At 39.8% G+C, this 14,095-nt stretch overlaps 1 protein-coding gene across 1 annotated transcript in view; it reads left to right on the forward strand.

The window, feature by feature from the left end:
- PKHD1 (PKHD1 ciliary IPT domain containing fibrocystin/polyductin) overlaps nt 1-14,095 on the forward strand; it is a 453,696-nt gene that overhangs the window by 212,149 nt on the left and 227,452 nt on the right. The window contains exons 50-51 of the mRNA XM_036916397.2: nt 5,926-5,991; nt 12,288-12,416. Coding sequence (XP_036772292.2) covers nt 5,926-5,991; nt 12,288-12,416 — 195 coding nt within the window. The remainder of the gene's footprint in view (nt 1-5,925; nt 5,992-12,287; nt 12,417-14,095) is intronic.

The raw sequence follows: 14,095 nt of genomic DNA on the forward strand, positions 1-14,095 counted from the left end.
AGAGAGTCCGCCTGCTAGGCTCTGCGCTCCTGCATCCCACCTTCTTCGGATCTGACTGAAAAAAGGCCTGTTTCTCGCCAGGCTGGCCAATGCTTGTCTCCACACGTCCCCCTCCCCGAGAGAAAGGCAGGCTATTTTTTGGCCAGAGCTGGGACTTCGTCTGTGAGGGCAAGAGGGCTCTAGATGAAAGACAGACAGATTTTATTGTCTGTGCCAGTTGTCCTGAGGAGCCCAGGTCACTCACACAGAAGGCTCAGTAAAGATGCTGTTACCCTGGGAGATCCTGAAAATAGGGAGTGGCTGCCGGAGTCTGCAGCCAGGAGATCAGGGAGACTGCCTAGGTTTCTCTTTCCTCAAAGCCCTGAGGATGCTGGGATAGAGTGGGATGCTGCCTGGACCCTTCTGTTCTTTAGCTGGTCCAGAACACCCCATGCAACCCCTGGAGAAAGACTTCTGTTAGGATCCAAGGAGGAGAGAGGACTCCGGTACGCTCCGCAGAGTTCTTTGGGGGGGCTTAATACACAGAGCAGAATCATAATCCTTTGAAACTCAGCAGCCATTCCCATGCTGAGGCCCTCTAAGGCAATCGATAGCACTCTAGTTAATAAATTAATTTACATTCTTATAGGAAACTCATTCTCCAAAGATTCCCCAAGGATTTTTACCAGTAATATAGAGGGTTGACTTCAGGCAAATGCACTAACCTTTACGGCAAAAATATAGAGAATGGAACAGGAGTTGGGGATGTGAAAAGGGCTTTTGCTTCTTGACTACAAGCCACTTTTCTAAAAGAAAAAGGGAAAGAAGAAAGGGGGAAAGGGGAAGGAAGGATAACTTAGAAGTCAGAATGAAATACTTTTTCTAGGAATCACTCAGATTAAGGAGCTAATTCTTAATGATACTGGTGACTGACCTCAACTGACCCAGGGCCTAGGTGGTACAGCTCGTATTTAAACCCAGCTTTTCTGACTCTAGGTTCAGTACTGTTTCTAATATATTAGTGTCTTTGTTTTTTGTTGTTGTTTTTTAATCCAAGCTTCTATCTCTGCCCTTGAAAACCAGTTCTTCTCCCTTCTACTCATAGGAAAAACCTATACTTATTAACTCTATGTTTCCTAAACTTTGGATATTTTATTTCCAATGTGTCACATCCTTATGCCTCCTGTACTATTATTTGCTTCACATTTTTCTTAAATCAATTCCCACATTGTCCTACTTTTAAAGCTGTACCTCTTCTTCAGCAATAATATCCATAAAAGTGTGGGTTTAATGACCTAGTTGCTTTTTCTAGAATACATTAATATTCATAGTTATTAAAATAAAACATTTTTGCCACTAAAATCATCACCTGGTCTGTAATTTTCTGGTATAAAACTGATGAAAAGTAAAGAGCATGAAAACTAGGCTCTCTTTCTTATGTGAGTCTCTGTCTTCACTTGCTCAGGACACCTACTCCTGAGAACCAACCCCATGTTTGAGAATGCAGTAGGGAGAGGTTGTAAAATTCCTCAGTTTAGCATTTTATAAATGTACCTCATGGGCAAACAGATGGAATGCTTGTTACTAGGCTCCTCCCTAGAAGTTCTGGTTCTGTTGATCTTCCCAGGGCCCAGAGGATCATAAATGCCCTGTGCAAGTGTGGCAGATGTGGCTCTGAGAATAACAATTGTTATTGTCCTCTGAGTTAATTAAGAAGGTTTAACTGAGCTAACTCTCAGGACCATGGTTAATGTAGATATATCTGTTGGTGTCTTCATCAAGTTCTTTTACACTTAAGAAAGATCACACCCTTCCATGAATGACTGTTGCTACACACACATATATATATATATATATATATATATACATATAGGCGATCACAGGATTTTCATATAATGTTTCTATGAAAGTCTTTAAAAGATCCTGAGTTATAAGGGCCACGGTACCTCTCTGGCTGTCTCCGTGAGGCTGGATTCAGTCAGCAGTGTGGTCCTGTGACTTGGATTTAGCTGCCAGGGACCAAGTGACAAGCCTTCTCTGTGGCTAAATGAAAGAGCTAGTTTCTGGGGAGAAACGTAAAGTCCATGAAACAGGTAAGGCGAAATAGGGCAGAAGCATGCAGGTGTGTGAGACAGATCCAGGGGCAGTGGGAGAGGTGGAGTGCGGGGCAAACTAAGCTGAAAATGTAGGGAGAGAACCAAATCCAGCAGCTGAGCCAGTCTGGGTCCAGGGTGGACAGAGACAGAGAGAAGATGTGAGTCAGGATGAAAAAGGGATGAAATCTGCAGACAAGATTGCTGCTGCTGTCTCATGTTCTCATCACGTAGAGTCAATGGCTGGCTCATGCTGGACCGACGTGGCCTGAATGAGAGGTCCTAATATGTGCATCAAACTCAGTGGCAAAGTGACAATGGGAATAGAGACAATGAAGACGGTAGTATCATATCTGGCTGACTCTCTTTCCTCTCTTCCAAGTACATTTCTCTCTTTCTCCTAGATGCTTGTTTACAGCAAGCTCAGATCACATAGCACTCGTCAGAGTAATTTGGCTATTACTGACTCAAAGCCTTCTTTTCTGTTTGAGGACCAACCAGATATTCTCACAATCTGGGAAGGATCAACTGCAGTGAGGCTCCATGGGTAAACAAAGTAGATTAACCATTCTTTTATTACAAATACCAAACCAGAAATCATAAGCATTGAGAAAACATATGTACAATATCACAGCTTGCGTAAGGCTTTTAAACTCTTCCCAAGTCAATACTTTTATTCTCAAATGATTTTCGTTCCTCTTTGTATTTATCCAAATTGGAAATGACACTTAACATTTACACAGTCTTTTAAGAGTCAAAGCACTCAGCGCCCTTCAGCAGATCTGGTTAAGTTGCTTACAACTCTCAATGCTATGGCTCATCATGATTAGGCACAGCTGTAAAGAGAGTAAAAACATATTTCTGGGGTTTTGTTAACTGGCTCCCAGAATAGTGAGCATGCCCTAATAACAGTATAGGTAATCACTAGCATTTATTGCTCATGATGTGCCAAGCAGTGTGCTAAGTATGTTGCACAGACTATCTCATCTTTTCTTCCCAGTAACCCTATGAGGTAGGATGATTTCCACTTTCAGATGAAGGAAGTGGGGTTCAGAGAGAGCGAAGAGCTTGCCAGTTGCCCACATCCAGGAATTTGGATAGCCCGGGGTGCAAACTCAGCCCTCACATGCTTCCCCACTGCTCTCTATGGCTCCACTCGCAAGGCAGAGAAATGGTATTTAGGGAGACAAAGCCCTCTGGCCCATGCTCACCTGCTGGGAAGCAGCCCGCAGAGGGGCGCGTGTAAGTGGTGGGGAAGGAAATCAGACTTCTAACCTTTCCTTTCATTAACTGTTCTCCATTTCTTTGGGTACTGAAATACTTCTCTTCTCAGACTGAGTAGTATTTGAACACTTGCTTTACCAGAGGGAGAGAGAGCTTTTCAATGTCTGTTTTAGTTTTGGTGTCTGTTTTTTAAAAGAGGTTCCTCGGGAGGTGGGAAACAGTTGTGCATGCAGGAACCAGAGGGCAAACAAAACAGTGGCCACTCAGCTCAGGAGCCACCAGTGCCGATGTTCAGATGTGACAGCGCCCTGGGCCGGGAAGCCTTGGTTTCCCAACAGCAGGGCCAGGATGAGCGGCTCAGTGGATGAAAGGGCATATGGGACAGCTTCTAATGGCAGTCGGATATGTCGAAGGGTAGCTTTTGTGGCCTTAGGGTTAATCACCACAATGATAACTACAATATCTGGTATTTATGGTATCTTTTTCATCCAGGGGGTTTTGGATACATTGATTATTTTCCCTCCACTACAAATTTCCTCATCTGGGAAAAAAAAATAGGTGTTTGCATTTTTCCCTCCCCCTGCCATTCCTCTTAAAAGCGTAAATTATACCTATTTTGGGTTGAATTAGTCATTATACAACAGAGGCTTCAAAAAAGACTTTTAAATGTGTAACTTTACTTTTGTACTTTCCTTACCTCGGTGGCTCTGTCTTAAGGAAGAGGACACAGATGTGCTGAAATCTACAACTGCTTGGAAACTATTCCCAGGACGATTATTTATAAAATCTGCAAATGAACTGATTTCCCCTTCCAAATGGTTCCTGGGATTTTTTTCTAATTTACCTTTCTTAGAGTTTGATTATATTAGAATATTTATTTCCTTCCTCTTGCAGCAGGGGGTTCTATCGCTATAGTCTTTTGCATGTTTGAAGAGGTCATATGGTCCATATTCTCTTACTTTTCTCTCTGATTAAGCCTGACATTTTTTACTATTTGCCTTTTGGTTCCTTTAAGAAGGTTATTTCCTGCTTTTGTTTGTTTAATTTGTTGGAATGGTCAGTTAAGTACAGGGTGTCCTGAGTAGACCACTATAAACTTAGGATTTCCAGATTGGCCCATGAAAATTAAATGTCTGCATGTCCAACAATTTCTGGTGTCTTAAAGGTACATGAGAAAAGTGCCTCCCTCAAAGATTTACAGACAGAGCTAATGATTAGAGAGACCCTAAATTCATGTAGTTGATGTTCAATAAATGTTTACTAAATTGAGAGCGAGAGGGATACATATCACAGTATTTTGGAAGTGATTTTCAGCTTTAGAAAATGCATCAGCATGAGCATGCGTGGCTGAGTTAGATATCATAGGGGAAAAAAGGGATGAGCTGCTGTGCAGCAGTTTTATTATTATCACTGTCATTATTTTAAGATAGAAAATAGGATAAAGAAACAATGTAAGTGAACTGTTGGAAGTGGTGATAAAGTAGAACATGTAAAGAACATGCTGGCCATTGTACTTAGTCTCAATATGTGTAAGATGTAAGGAGAAAGCCACAGACTCCTGATTTTTTCCATAATGGGAAATGTCTTAATAAGAATAATGATTGAAATAAGAATAGGAGAATATGAGGGGTCTCATTATGGATCTCTTTCAGGATTCTTTTCTTCGTGAGGTTCTGAAGCTTGCGCTTTGGACTTAAAACCATCCTCAGTCCCCTCCATCCTGTGATGAAAGAAAGGGTTCAGGGCTCCATGAAAAGGCAAATGGAGAGCTTGGATTCGGCCACCGCCTCCAGGCTGTAGCCTTCAGCAGCCCTGGGCGCTCCAGGGGTGGGAGGTGCTGGCTTGAATGACATCTGATAAGGCAGAAAGGTAATTAACCAATAAGAGACAAGGTGTTACTGAAAAGCGAAGTTCGCGCACCTGATTACTAATTAATCAGGCGTGAGAGCACCTTGTAGATGCATTCCCTATTTAATTATAGCAGCCTCTCTCGGCAAAGGAGCATATGTTCCCAGCTTAATCTACTGGTTTATACTGACATCAAATTGTCATTATCAGAAAGAATCAGGCCTTTTGATTATTTCCACTAATTTATTGAACACTTAAAATTAATGAACCCCAGGCCTTTTAAATGTGCTCAGTTGGTTTGGAAGATGGGAGGAGAAGGGGCGGGGGGGGGGTGGAGAAAAGCCTTCATTAAAAGGACAATTTGTCTGGATAAAGGTAAAGCAAATAGATGTCATGGGTGACCTGAAAAACACATGAATTCTAAAAGCTGAGGCTTCAAAATCATGGACAGGAAATGGAATATGAAAGGGGAATACGAGGCCCGCTCTGCTGACCAATATTGTCCTATGAAGAACATAAGGCTGAAGTTTTTTTTTCTAATTATTTATGTGCCCATTCTCTTAGAGATCTCACTGTGATTAAGTTCAATCAAATAAAAGCAATCAAAATCAAATGTTGGAAATCAATTGTTAGACTAACTAACATGGACTGCATATTTTTATTTTGAAAATCTTGTTAGGTTGGGGGAAATTTAGCATAAGGATACCACTCTCATAAATGAGTATCTTTCATACAAAGATGATCTTTGTATCATGTCCAAGTTATGGCATTTTGTGTTCAGTTTCAGGTGAAGGCCAAGTTCAGGTAATTCTTCAGGTGAAGGAAGGTGTGCCCCCAACTACTTCAGGTAAGTATTAGCCCATCAAATAGAAGTGCCCGGTACGGTAGAGTGTCCTCCAATAATAATTCTACAAATTCCTCCCATTGTGTTGTTTATAAAAATGCAGGTATCAGCCCTAATGCTTTTGTACCTAACAAAGCTCTATTGTGTCTCTACCACAGCTAGAATATATGTCTGCATGTCATAGAAGATATAAGAAGGGTACACTTCAAAACACTGGAAAGTATAAGAATTAAAACATGTAAATAAGCACATTTCATAAATCATGGACCATATGTGCATGCAGGAGTCCAGATCTGCAGATGGGCCATTAGGCCTCTACCAAATGGAAAGAAAAATTCAGGGTATCTCAAAACTTTAATTGTTCCCAGTAATCTCAGGAAACAGGGTAAACAAACCCTCCCCAAAAGTCAGATGGTTTTGGGAAATCTTTCTAACTCATAAAAGCCAAATTCTCAAAGACTAAATGACTAACGAGCACCTTCTAATGTCTTTCATTGTTTGTTTTTGTTTATCCTGAAGTCAGTCTAACTATTCATTTGCAGCAGGGATAAATCTTTTCAAAGGCTGAGTTTCCCTTTGATTTCCAGTGGCATTGTTGTGTTATGTGGGAGCATAGCCATGCTAATCAAAAAATGATCTGATGCCTCCATTTAAATTAATAAAGAAATGAGGTAAATGTCCTAGACTCGAACTGTAAACTGGAAGTACTGATAGTCACTACTCTCTGCTCACTGGACTAGGAAGAACGTAATTCTTTGTTTTGGTAATTGTTCCTGAGCTACCACAGTATTTTGTTCTTTCAGTCCCCTGTCCTTTCCTTCTCTTTTCCTTTAGGCAGCTCAAATGCCATTTATCGAAAGACTCTTAATTTGAGTTATAGGAAGATACAATAATAAGCAGCGGTCTTTGACTTCATAGGATCTTTTCGTCACCTAATGATGTCAATCAAATGCCCAACTAACTAATCAATGAAAAACTTTCCTTTAAATAACAGTTGCCAAGCAAAAGCTTCTTACAATTCTTTCCTCTCTGAAAGTTCTGGGTTCAAAGTCCCCAAGAAGATATTTGACTGGTTGGGTTGGGCCCATTTTGTAGAGACATACCTCTTGGGGGAGCTCTCACGCCAGGCCCCCTCCGAGGATGCTGGACCCTCTGTGGGTGGCCGTATCTGACTCAACCAGCTGTAGTAGGGTGCCATGCCACTCAGCACTGTACAAAACTCAGTATGAAGAGTTTCGTATTAAGTACCCTTTGGAAGGACACTGTGGGTGGCCAGGATTTCTGCAGGGGTCAGTTTAACTGAGAGATGCCTCGTGTGGCCTGTCAATTACAACATGCTCAATAAATGGAAAGCCAGTGTTTCATAGGGTTGTACAATTTTTAAAAGGGAAGGAACCTCACAGGCTATCCTGCCCGACTGCCTCGTTTTACAAATTAGAGCATGGAAGCCTAGAGTTTAAACAGTTAGTCCTGTTAGTAGTCAGTAGTGAAGCCTAAATGAGGACTCAGGATTCCCAATGTAGGGCAGTGTTTTTTCTGCTATACCGTGTGAGCTCTAACTTGTTAAAATTACCTTTTTTGGCATATATTAATTTATGACTTAGATTAAAATCAATTATATGTAGATGATCTTCCTAACCTATAGTGTTTGGGACAGAAAACAATCCTAAAACACAGGGAGTTACATTATCATTAGTACATTAGTACTAATACTGTTATCATGTATGTACATTACCATTCATCAGAAAGAAATTTCAAATCTGAATGTGCTTCCAAAGCATTACCTGATACCCATGGTGTATGGTCTATATGATAATGTCAAAATTGAAATATAGGTGTGTATTTTGCTTAATTAAGAGCTCTGTGAAAAACAGGAAAATTATTACAATAACAAAAATTCTTTGACAGAAGAAGACTGCAATAGTTAAGGGACTTCTACCTATATGTTAACTCATTCAGAGATTCAGTTTGAGTATGAAAAGCAGATGAAACATTTTGGGTTAAGGCGTTCTGCTGCAGAAAGTCCCCTAGTTCACTTGATTAATTGAGGGCTTATTCTGTGAACAAGCCTGTGCTGGTCCCTGGGGAACACAGTGGACAAAACACTGCAGAAACAGCAGAAATTAGGGTATACATGGGCCAGTGTTGAGGAGAGGCAGAAGAGGCAGTGGTGATGTAAGCTGTTATGTGGATGTTCAGTGGGTTCAGGTTGAGAATTAATGCTAATGCTAAGTTGGTACAAGATGGTACCCAGGCTTCGGAATCCCCCAATGCAGGTCATTCATGTTCTTTCCATCCTGAGGCTATTGGTTTCTACCCAGTGTACACAATGCTTTATAAAATATGGTAAAGGGAAGGATGGGAGAAGCTACCCACATTGGGGGAAGATAAAAATATCTCTGAAGAGTTTTTATCTTAACTATGTTTTCTTTTCAGTGAGGGCTAATTGAATATACTGTCCATAGTCATAAGAGAACATTTAGATGATAAGATATTCTCTTCCTAAATTTGCTCTTTCCTCGCAGATCCAAGTTTACTTCCTTTCTTCTGGTCTCTGAGAATCTGTTAGCCCTTCTCCTGTTTAAAGTCAACCCATCCCTTCTAGCATCTTCTGAACTTTGTGCCATTAATGAAGGACTGTTTTGTGAGTTAATCTCTCCTTAGTAACTGGCTCCTTTTGTTCAGTGCCTCTCAATTAAAAGTAAAACAAAACAAAATTCATGGATAGTGCATTCTCCTCTAGTTGGTATCTGTCTTACAAATTTCTCAGAAGATTGGCCATCTCTTCATGCAGAGCCATAAAAAGCCATAAAAAGCTCAATACATCATCAAGGAGGAGAGAGCATATTTGACTCAGATATCAAGTCACAGACCAGCTCAAATTATGGCTGTTTCTGAATGACAGGTGAGGCTTTATCACAAAGATTGGTCCTGATCAAAATTCATGGAGTGCATGTTCAAGATAAGTCCAATTTATCTAAAGATTGGGAAAGCAGATCAAAGGCTGAAGGTTTCAAATCTTCGAGCTGTCTATCCATTCCCCAGTGAACTTTTTGGGTGATCTGACCCAGTGTCTTCCCTTCTCACTTCCAGTGCCTTCCTCAGTCCGCTGTAATCCACAGTGGATTCCACCTCAGCTACTCAATGGAACCACTCATCCTGGTCACCTGTCCTCTGGTTGCCAAATTCAATTCCCTCTGTTATCAGAAACTGCTATTAACAAAATCACTTCTGCCCTCTGGACATCCTCTATCTCTTAGGCTTCCAAGACACTCCTTTCTTCTGGCACTTCATATATGTCTCTGACTGCTTCCTCTTTAACTCTTGTAGGCTTCTTTTTCTCTCTCCAATTTCCATATTAACAGTGGTCGTATAGAATCCTGACATTAACTATACAGAAATCTAATAACTCTGCCAGTGAGTGAGACATGCTTCCTTCTCCACTAAGTGTTCTTAAGATAGAATGGTATAGAATGATCAGATTTGTTCATAATAACATCCCTTAGACTGTCTACTGTAAGATGGAGTTTGTTCAACTAAAGAGAGTTTTAGCCCTCTCCCATCAACAACAGTGAAGATGACGAAAGTGAAGAATTTGTTCCCAATATCTGTGAAATAAAATAGAAGTAAGTAAGGGTTTTTCAGGGTTGGCGTGGAGTTTAAAAGAACCTGGTCATAGCCCATTGGAAATATCACTGCAAATAAGGCATCAAGATGTCTCTTTCCGGCCATTGTGGTCCCAGTTAGTGGCCACTTCAACAAGGCCGCCACCCCATTCCCGCCAGAATATTTGGGGTGTAGTATTGGAAAGGAGGCCAAATTGGGAGGAAACTCAGAGAAGTATTACTCTATAGAATTGGTGTTTACAAAGTATTTATAAGGCTCTTTCTGAGGGAGGCTTGTTCCAAGACAATGCCCAGTCCCTGTGGAATGCAGCATGTTTTGTGCTAATTAAATCTCCTTGACCACAATCTATTTACTTTAAGTTATCTCAGGGTTCTAATTAGACTATGACTACTGGGGAGTTGTTTCCAGTTAGACAAAATGACTGGGTGCTTTCCCATGGTTCTGCCCTCAGGCATTTTCTCACTTCATACGGTAATCTTTCGGAGCTGTCACAACTATTCTCAAGAGTTTCACATACAACCTCCAAAGGTAACACCAAAATCCACCTCTCTGACTCAGAGCTCTAGCCTGTCCTTCAGATTCATATGCGTCCCCTGCTTGCTGTGTGTCTCCATCTGGAGGCCTCAAAGACACCCAAACTCACTATGACCCAAACTGAATTCATTGAGGTCTGTCTTCATGGACATCTCCATTCGTCACCATCTCCCTGGAAACTCAGAGGTCATCCTTGGCTGGTCCATCTTTGTTACCCTTCAAACTTTGACCTCTGATTATTTCTCTAGCCTCATCACTTGCCTCCTTCCAGCTCTGTGGCTTAGCAGCACACTAAACTGCTATAGTTCCTCCACTTGATCTCTTCTTTCTTGCCATTGCTCATGATCATCCTTCTGTCTGGAGTGCAAACCCTCACCATATATCCTCAACCTCCACCTTTACCTTTATAGCCACTAAGCCTTCAAAATCCAGCTCAGATACTTCTCCAGGAAGCCTTCCCTGGAAAGGTCTCACTTCCTCCCTTTGTTAGGTAGCATTGAAGAGAATACCTATCTGAGCTCTACTCTCCCAGTGTTTATTTACACAACTTACACAACATTGTTAGCAACTTGGGGGCAAGAGCGGTATTTTATTCCTTTTTGAATCCTTACTCTTAGAACAATTCTCATAGAGAACACACTCATTATTTATGCTTGTGGAATTAGCAAATAATAGATGAGACCCACCTCTCCCACTCCCCATCATGTGAGTTCTAGAAACTCCCAGGAAATCTCCTGAGCCTGAGAAGGAAATATTTTTTATAGAAAGAATATATTTCCCCTAAAAGACTTGATTCCATTTATAGTTGAATTTGAACTTCTTAAGGTAATACTGAATAAAAGAAGATCTGTACTACAAGAAGAGCATGTAACCATCTGTGAATCTTTTCATCCTCTTTTGAGAAAATCTCTCTGCCCTTTTGACTCTGTACTGGGGATCACCTTCCAGAAAAGAACATGTGGGGATGGTTCAACACAGTGTTGTGCATGATGGATACAGGGTAGTCCCCACTGGAAATTATTAGATTTATGTTTCAATTCCCTGATGAAGAAGCCAGTGGGATGGTTGAAAAGAAAATGCCATTTGATCATCAGTGGCAGAATCATCAATGAAAATGAGTTGGAACATATAAATTGTAGGTAAATTACTACAATGGGAGGTGTCTAGATTATTATTCTGCTGTTAAAATTCATTAAGAGCTGTGAGAAGATCAGAACTTTTGATTCAGTGAGTCCATGCTAACATCCTGTTTTAAGAAGAAATCAAGATTATTGGCAGTTTTTTTGGTAGAGATATTTAACACTGCATTATTAACAATTTAAAAAGAAGATAGACAATTACGATTAGCACACATAATGTGGGGGGGCGCACGGGGAAGGCAGTATAGCACAGAGAAGACAAGTATTAACTCTATAGCATCTTACTAGGCTGATGGACAGTGACTGTAATGCGGTATGTGGTGGGGCTTGAAAATGGAGGGAGTCTAGTAACCACAATGTTGCTCATGTGATTGTATATTAATGATACCAAAATAGAAAAAAAAAGAAAGTAGACAGAGCGTAAATAACCAAACATTAGGGATTAAGTAAGGTATGGACTTTTTATATGATAGAATATTATGTAATCATTATAATTATGCTTACAAGGAGTTTTAATGATATTAGAAAATGCATATGAAAAACTGTTAAGTAAAATAAGAAGTGGATGTAAAACTGCATATATGATATCATGTCAGTTACCTAAAAATGCTGGGAAATTCTAAAGAAAATACAAATAAAAGGTTAATGGCAGTTATCTCTAGGTGGTAAGATTATAGGCAATTATTGTTATTCTTTCTATATTTGCATTTCCAAATATTGCATGATAAGCATATGTAATATTTATAATAAGACAAAACACAAATGTTTAATAACAAAAGTAGAATATATTTTCCCTAGATGTGGTGGTAATCAAAGGATTGAATAATTACTTGCTTTATACCTGATAAATGATTTTTAGAAGGTTATAAAATAGAAAAAGGCAGCTACTTTGGGAAGTGAAAATACTACCAGCACCCTACAATAAAGGGTAGATTTTGCAAGTTATCATAGTGAATCAGATTTCATAGTTACTCTTGCTATTTTCCTTTTATTTTCTAGCTTCTACGTCTGCACCCGAATCAGCTTTGAAATGGTCCCTCCCTGAAGCATGGGCAGGAGTTGAAGAGGGCTGGGGAGGACACAACTGTACCATTCCAGGTCCTGGGGATGATGTTCTTATTTTACCCAGTGAGTCAAACAATTCATGAATTAAATAATCATTGACAGACGGAACCAGGCCAATCTAATTGGGGATTATTTGTCATTTAAATATATTGTACAATACAGAAAAAAATGTGGAAATAAGTGGGCATTTATGACTACAACCTTCTTTTTTGGGCTATTGTAGTTGAGTAATTTCATAATCCAGTGAAATCCAAAAAAACAGCTCCCCCTGCCTTCATTAAAGGTGGAGTAAATGGTCCCCATGTCAAAAAGAGAATAATTCACTAACTGAATATTATTTCTTATATGTCAGAGAACAGATTTGCAGAAAATTCTACTCTCTTGATGTTTGAAAGACACAGAGTGTATGAAAAGAAGCAATTTGCAAATTTATCTCTTGCCTTTGTGAATCTTTTAAATATAGAAATCTGGAAAACTATGAATAAACCCTTCTGTTACTATAACTTTTCAAAGATGCTAGAAAAGGAACAGATAAATGAAATAGAAAAATAAAAGCCTGTTTTGTTTTTCTATTTATTTTCTATCTAGAACTCTCTTCCTGTATAGATATATATAGAAGAAAGATGATTCCTGAGATAAACAGAAACACACACCCATATTTATTCTTCTTTCTTAAGAGAGAGTTCTTGAAACTCCCAGAAAAATCTCTCTAGCCTGGGAAGAAAATATCTTTCATAGAACAAGTGTAGTTTCCCTGAAAGACCTACGTTCACTAATGGTTTAATTTGAACTTCTTAAGGTATTGGTGAATTTTTGGTAAGGCTTAAAATTCTTAAATTCTTAAACTAGTTCTGAAGATTTGTGCTGGAAGAAGAATATTTGGTCATATGTGAAGTAATGATAATGACAGTATCAAACATTTGTTCACAAGAACATGGTGGAAATTATTCCCCATATGTTAGCTTATTTATCCTCATGATAACTCTGTGATATAAGGAATGTTATTATCCCCATTTTTGATAACAAAACTGAGGCCCAGAGCAATTAAGGAATTTTTCCAAGTTCACACAGTTTACAACTCAGCAGAGTCAGGATTTTAATCCAGGTAGTCTGACTCCAAGTCCAAATTCTTAACCAAGCCACGTACATTCCCATTCTAAAAGAACAAAGAGTAAATGAAAAGGGAGTATTTGTATTGGTTTATTTACAGTGAAAAATGGAGACAGAAGGGTCAAAACATACTGGGCATTGGTAGGATGCCTGTGTAAGTGTGCATAGAGAGATAAAGGACTGGAGAGAGAGGGATCACCAACTTGAACTTGAACCATTGTCATCTAACTTCCTGTCATCCACCTCTCTCAATGGAAGATGTAACTTTTGGAATAAATAAGCTCATGAGTCATTCCTGTACGGAAGGGAAAAATCTGTTCTGTCTCAGCTATCTCTGATGAATCTGGCCAATGGATTGGCCCTAGGCTGTGGTTTTTCCCACTAAGCAAGCTGTTTCCCCACCCAATTCAGGAAACAAGTGAAGCTTTTGAAGGTTGCCAAGCTTTTAGTATCCTTTGGGACCTTTATGCTGAACAAGGAGTAATTCTTAGCTATCTTGCTTGGCACTGCAGTTGACTGTCACTGTGTGTCCTGGCTGCTGGGAGTCCCTGGTGTTCTCCAGCACCCTGAATTCCTTGGTTCATGATCAGCTTTGTAAGAGGAACCTGAATTCTTCACAAAGCTGCTCATAA

This window comes from Manis pentadactyla, chromosome 16 (assembly GCF_030020395.1).
Source record: "Manis pentadactyla isolate mManPen7 chromosome 16, mManPen7.hap1, whole genome shotgun sequence".
NCBI lineage: Eukaryota > Metazoa > Chordata > Mammalia > Pholidota > Manidae > Manis > Manis pentadactyla.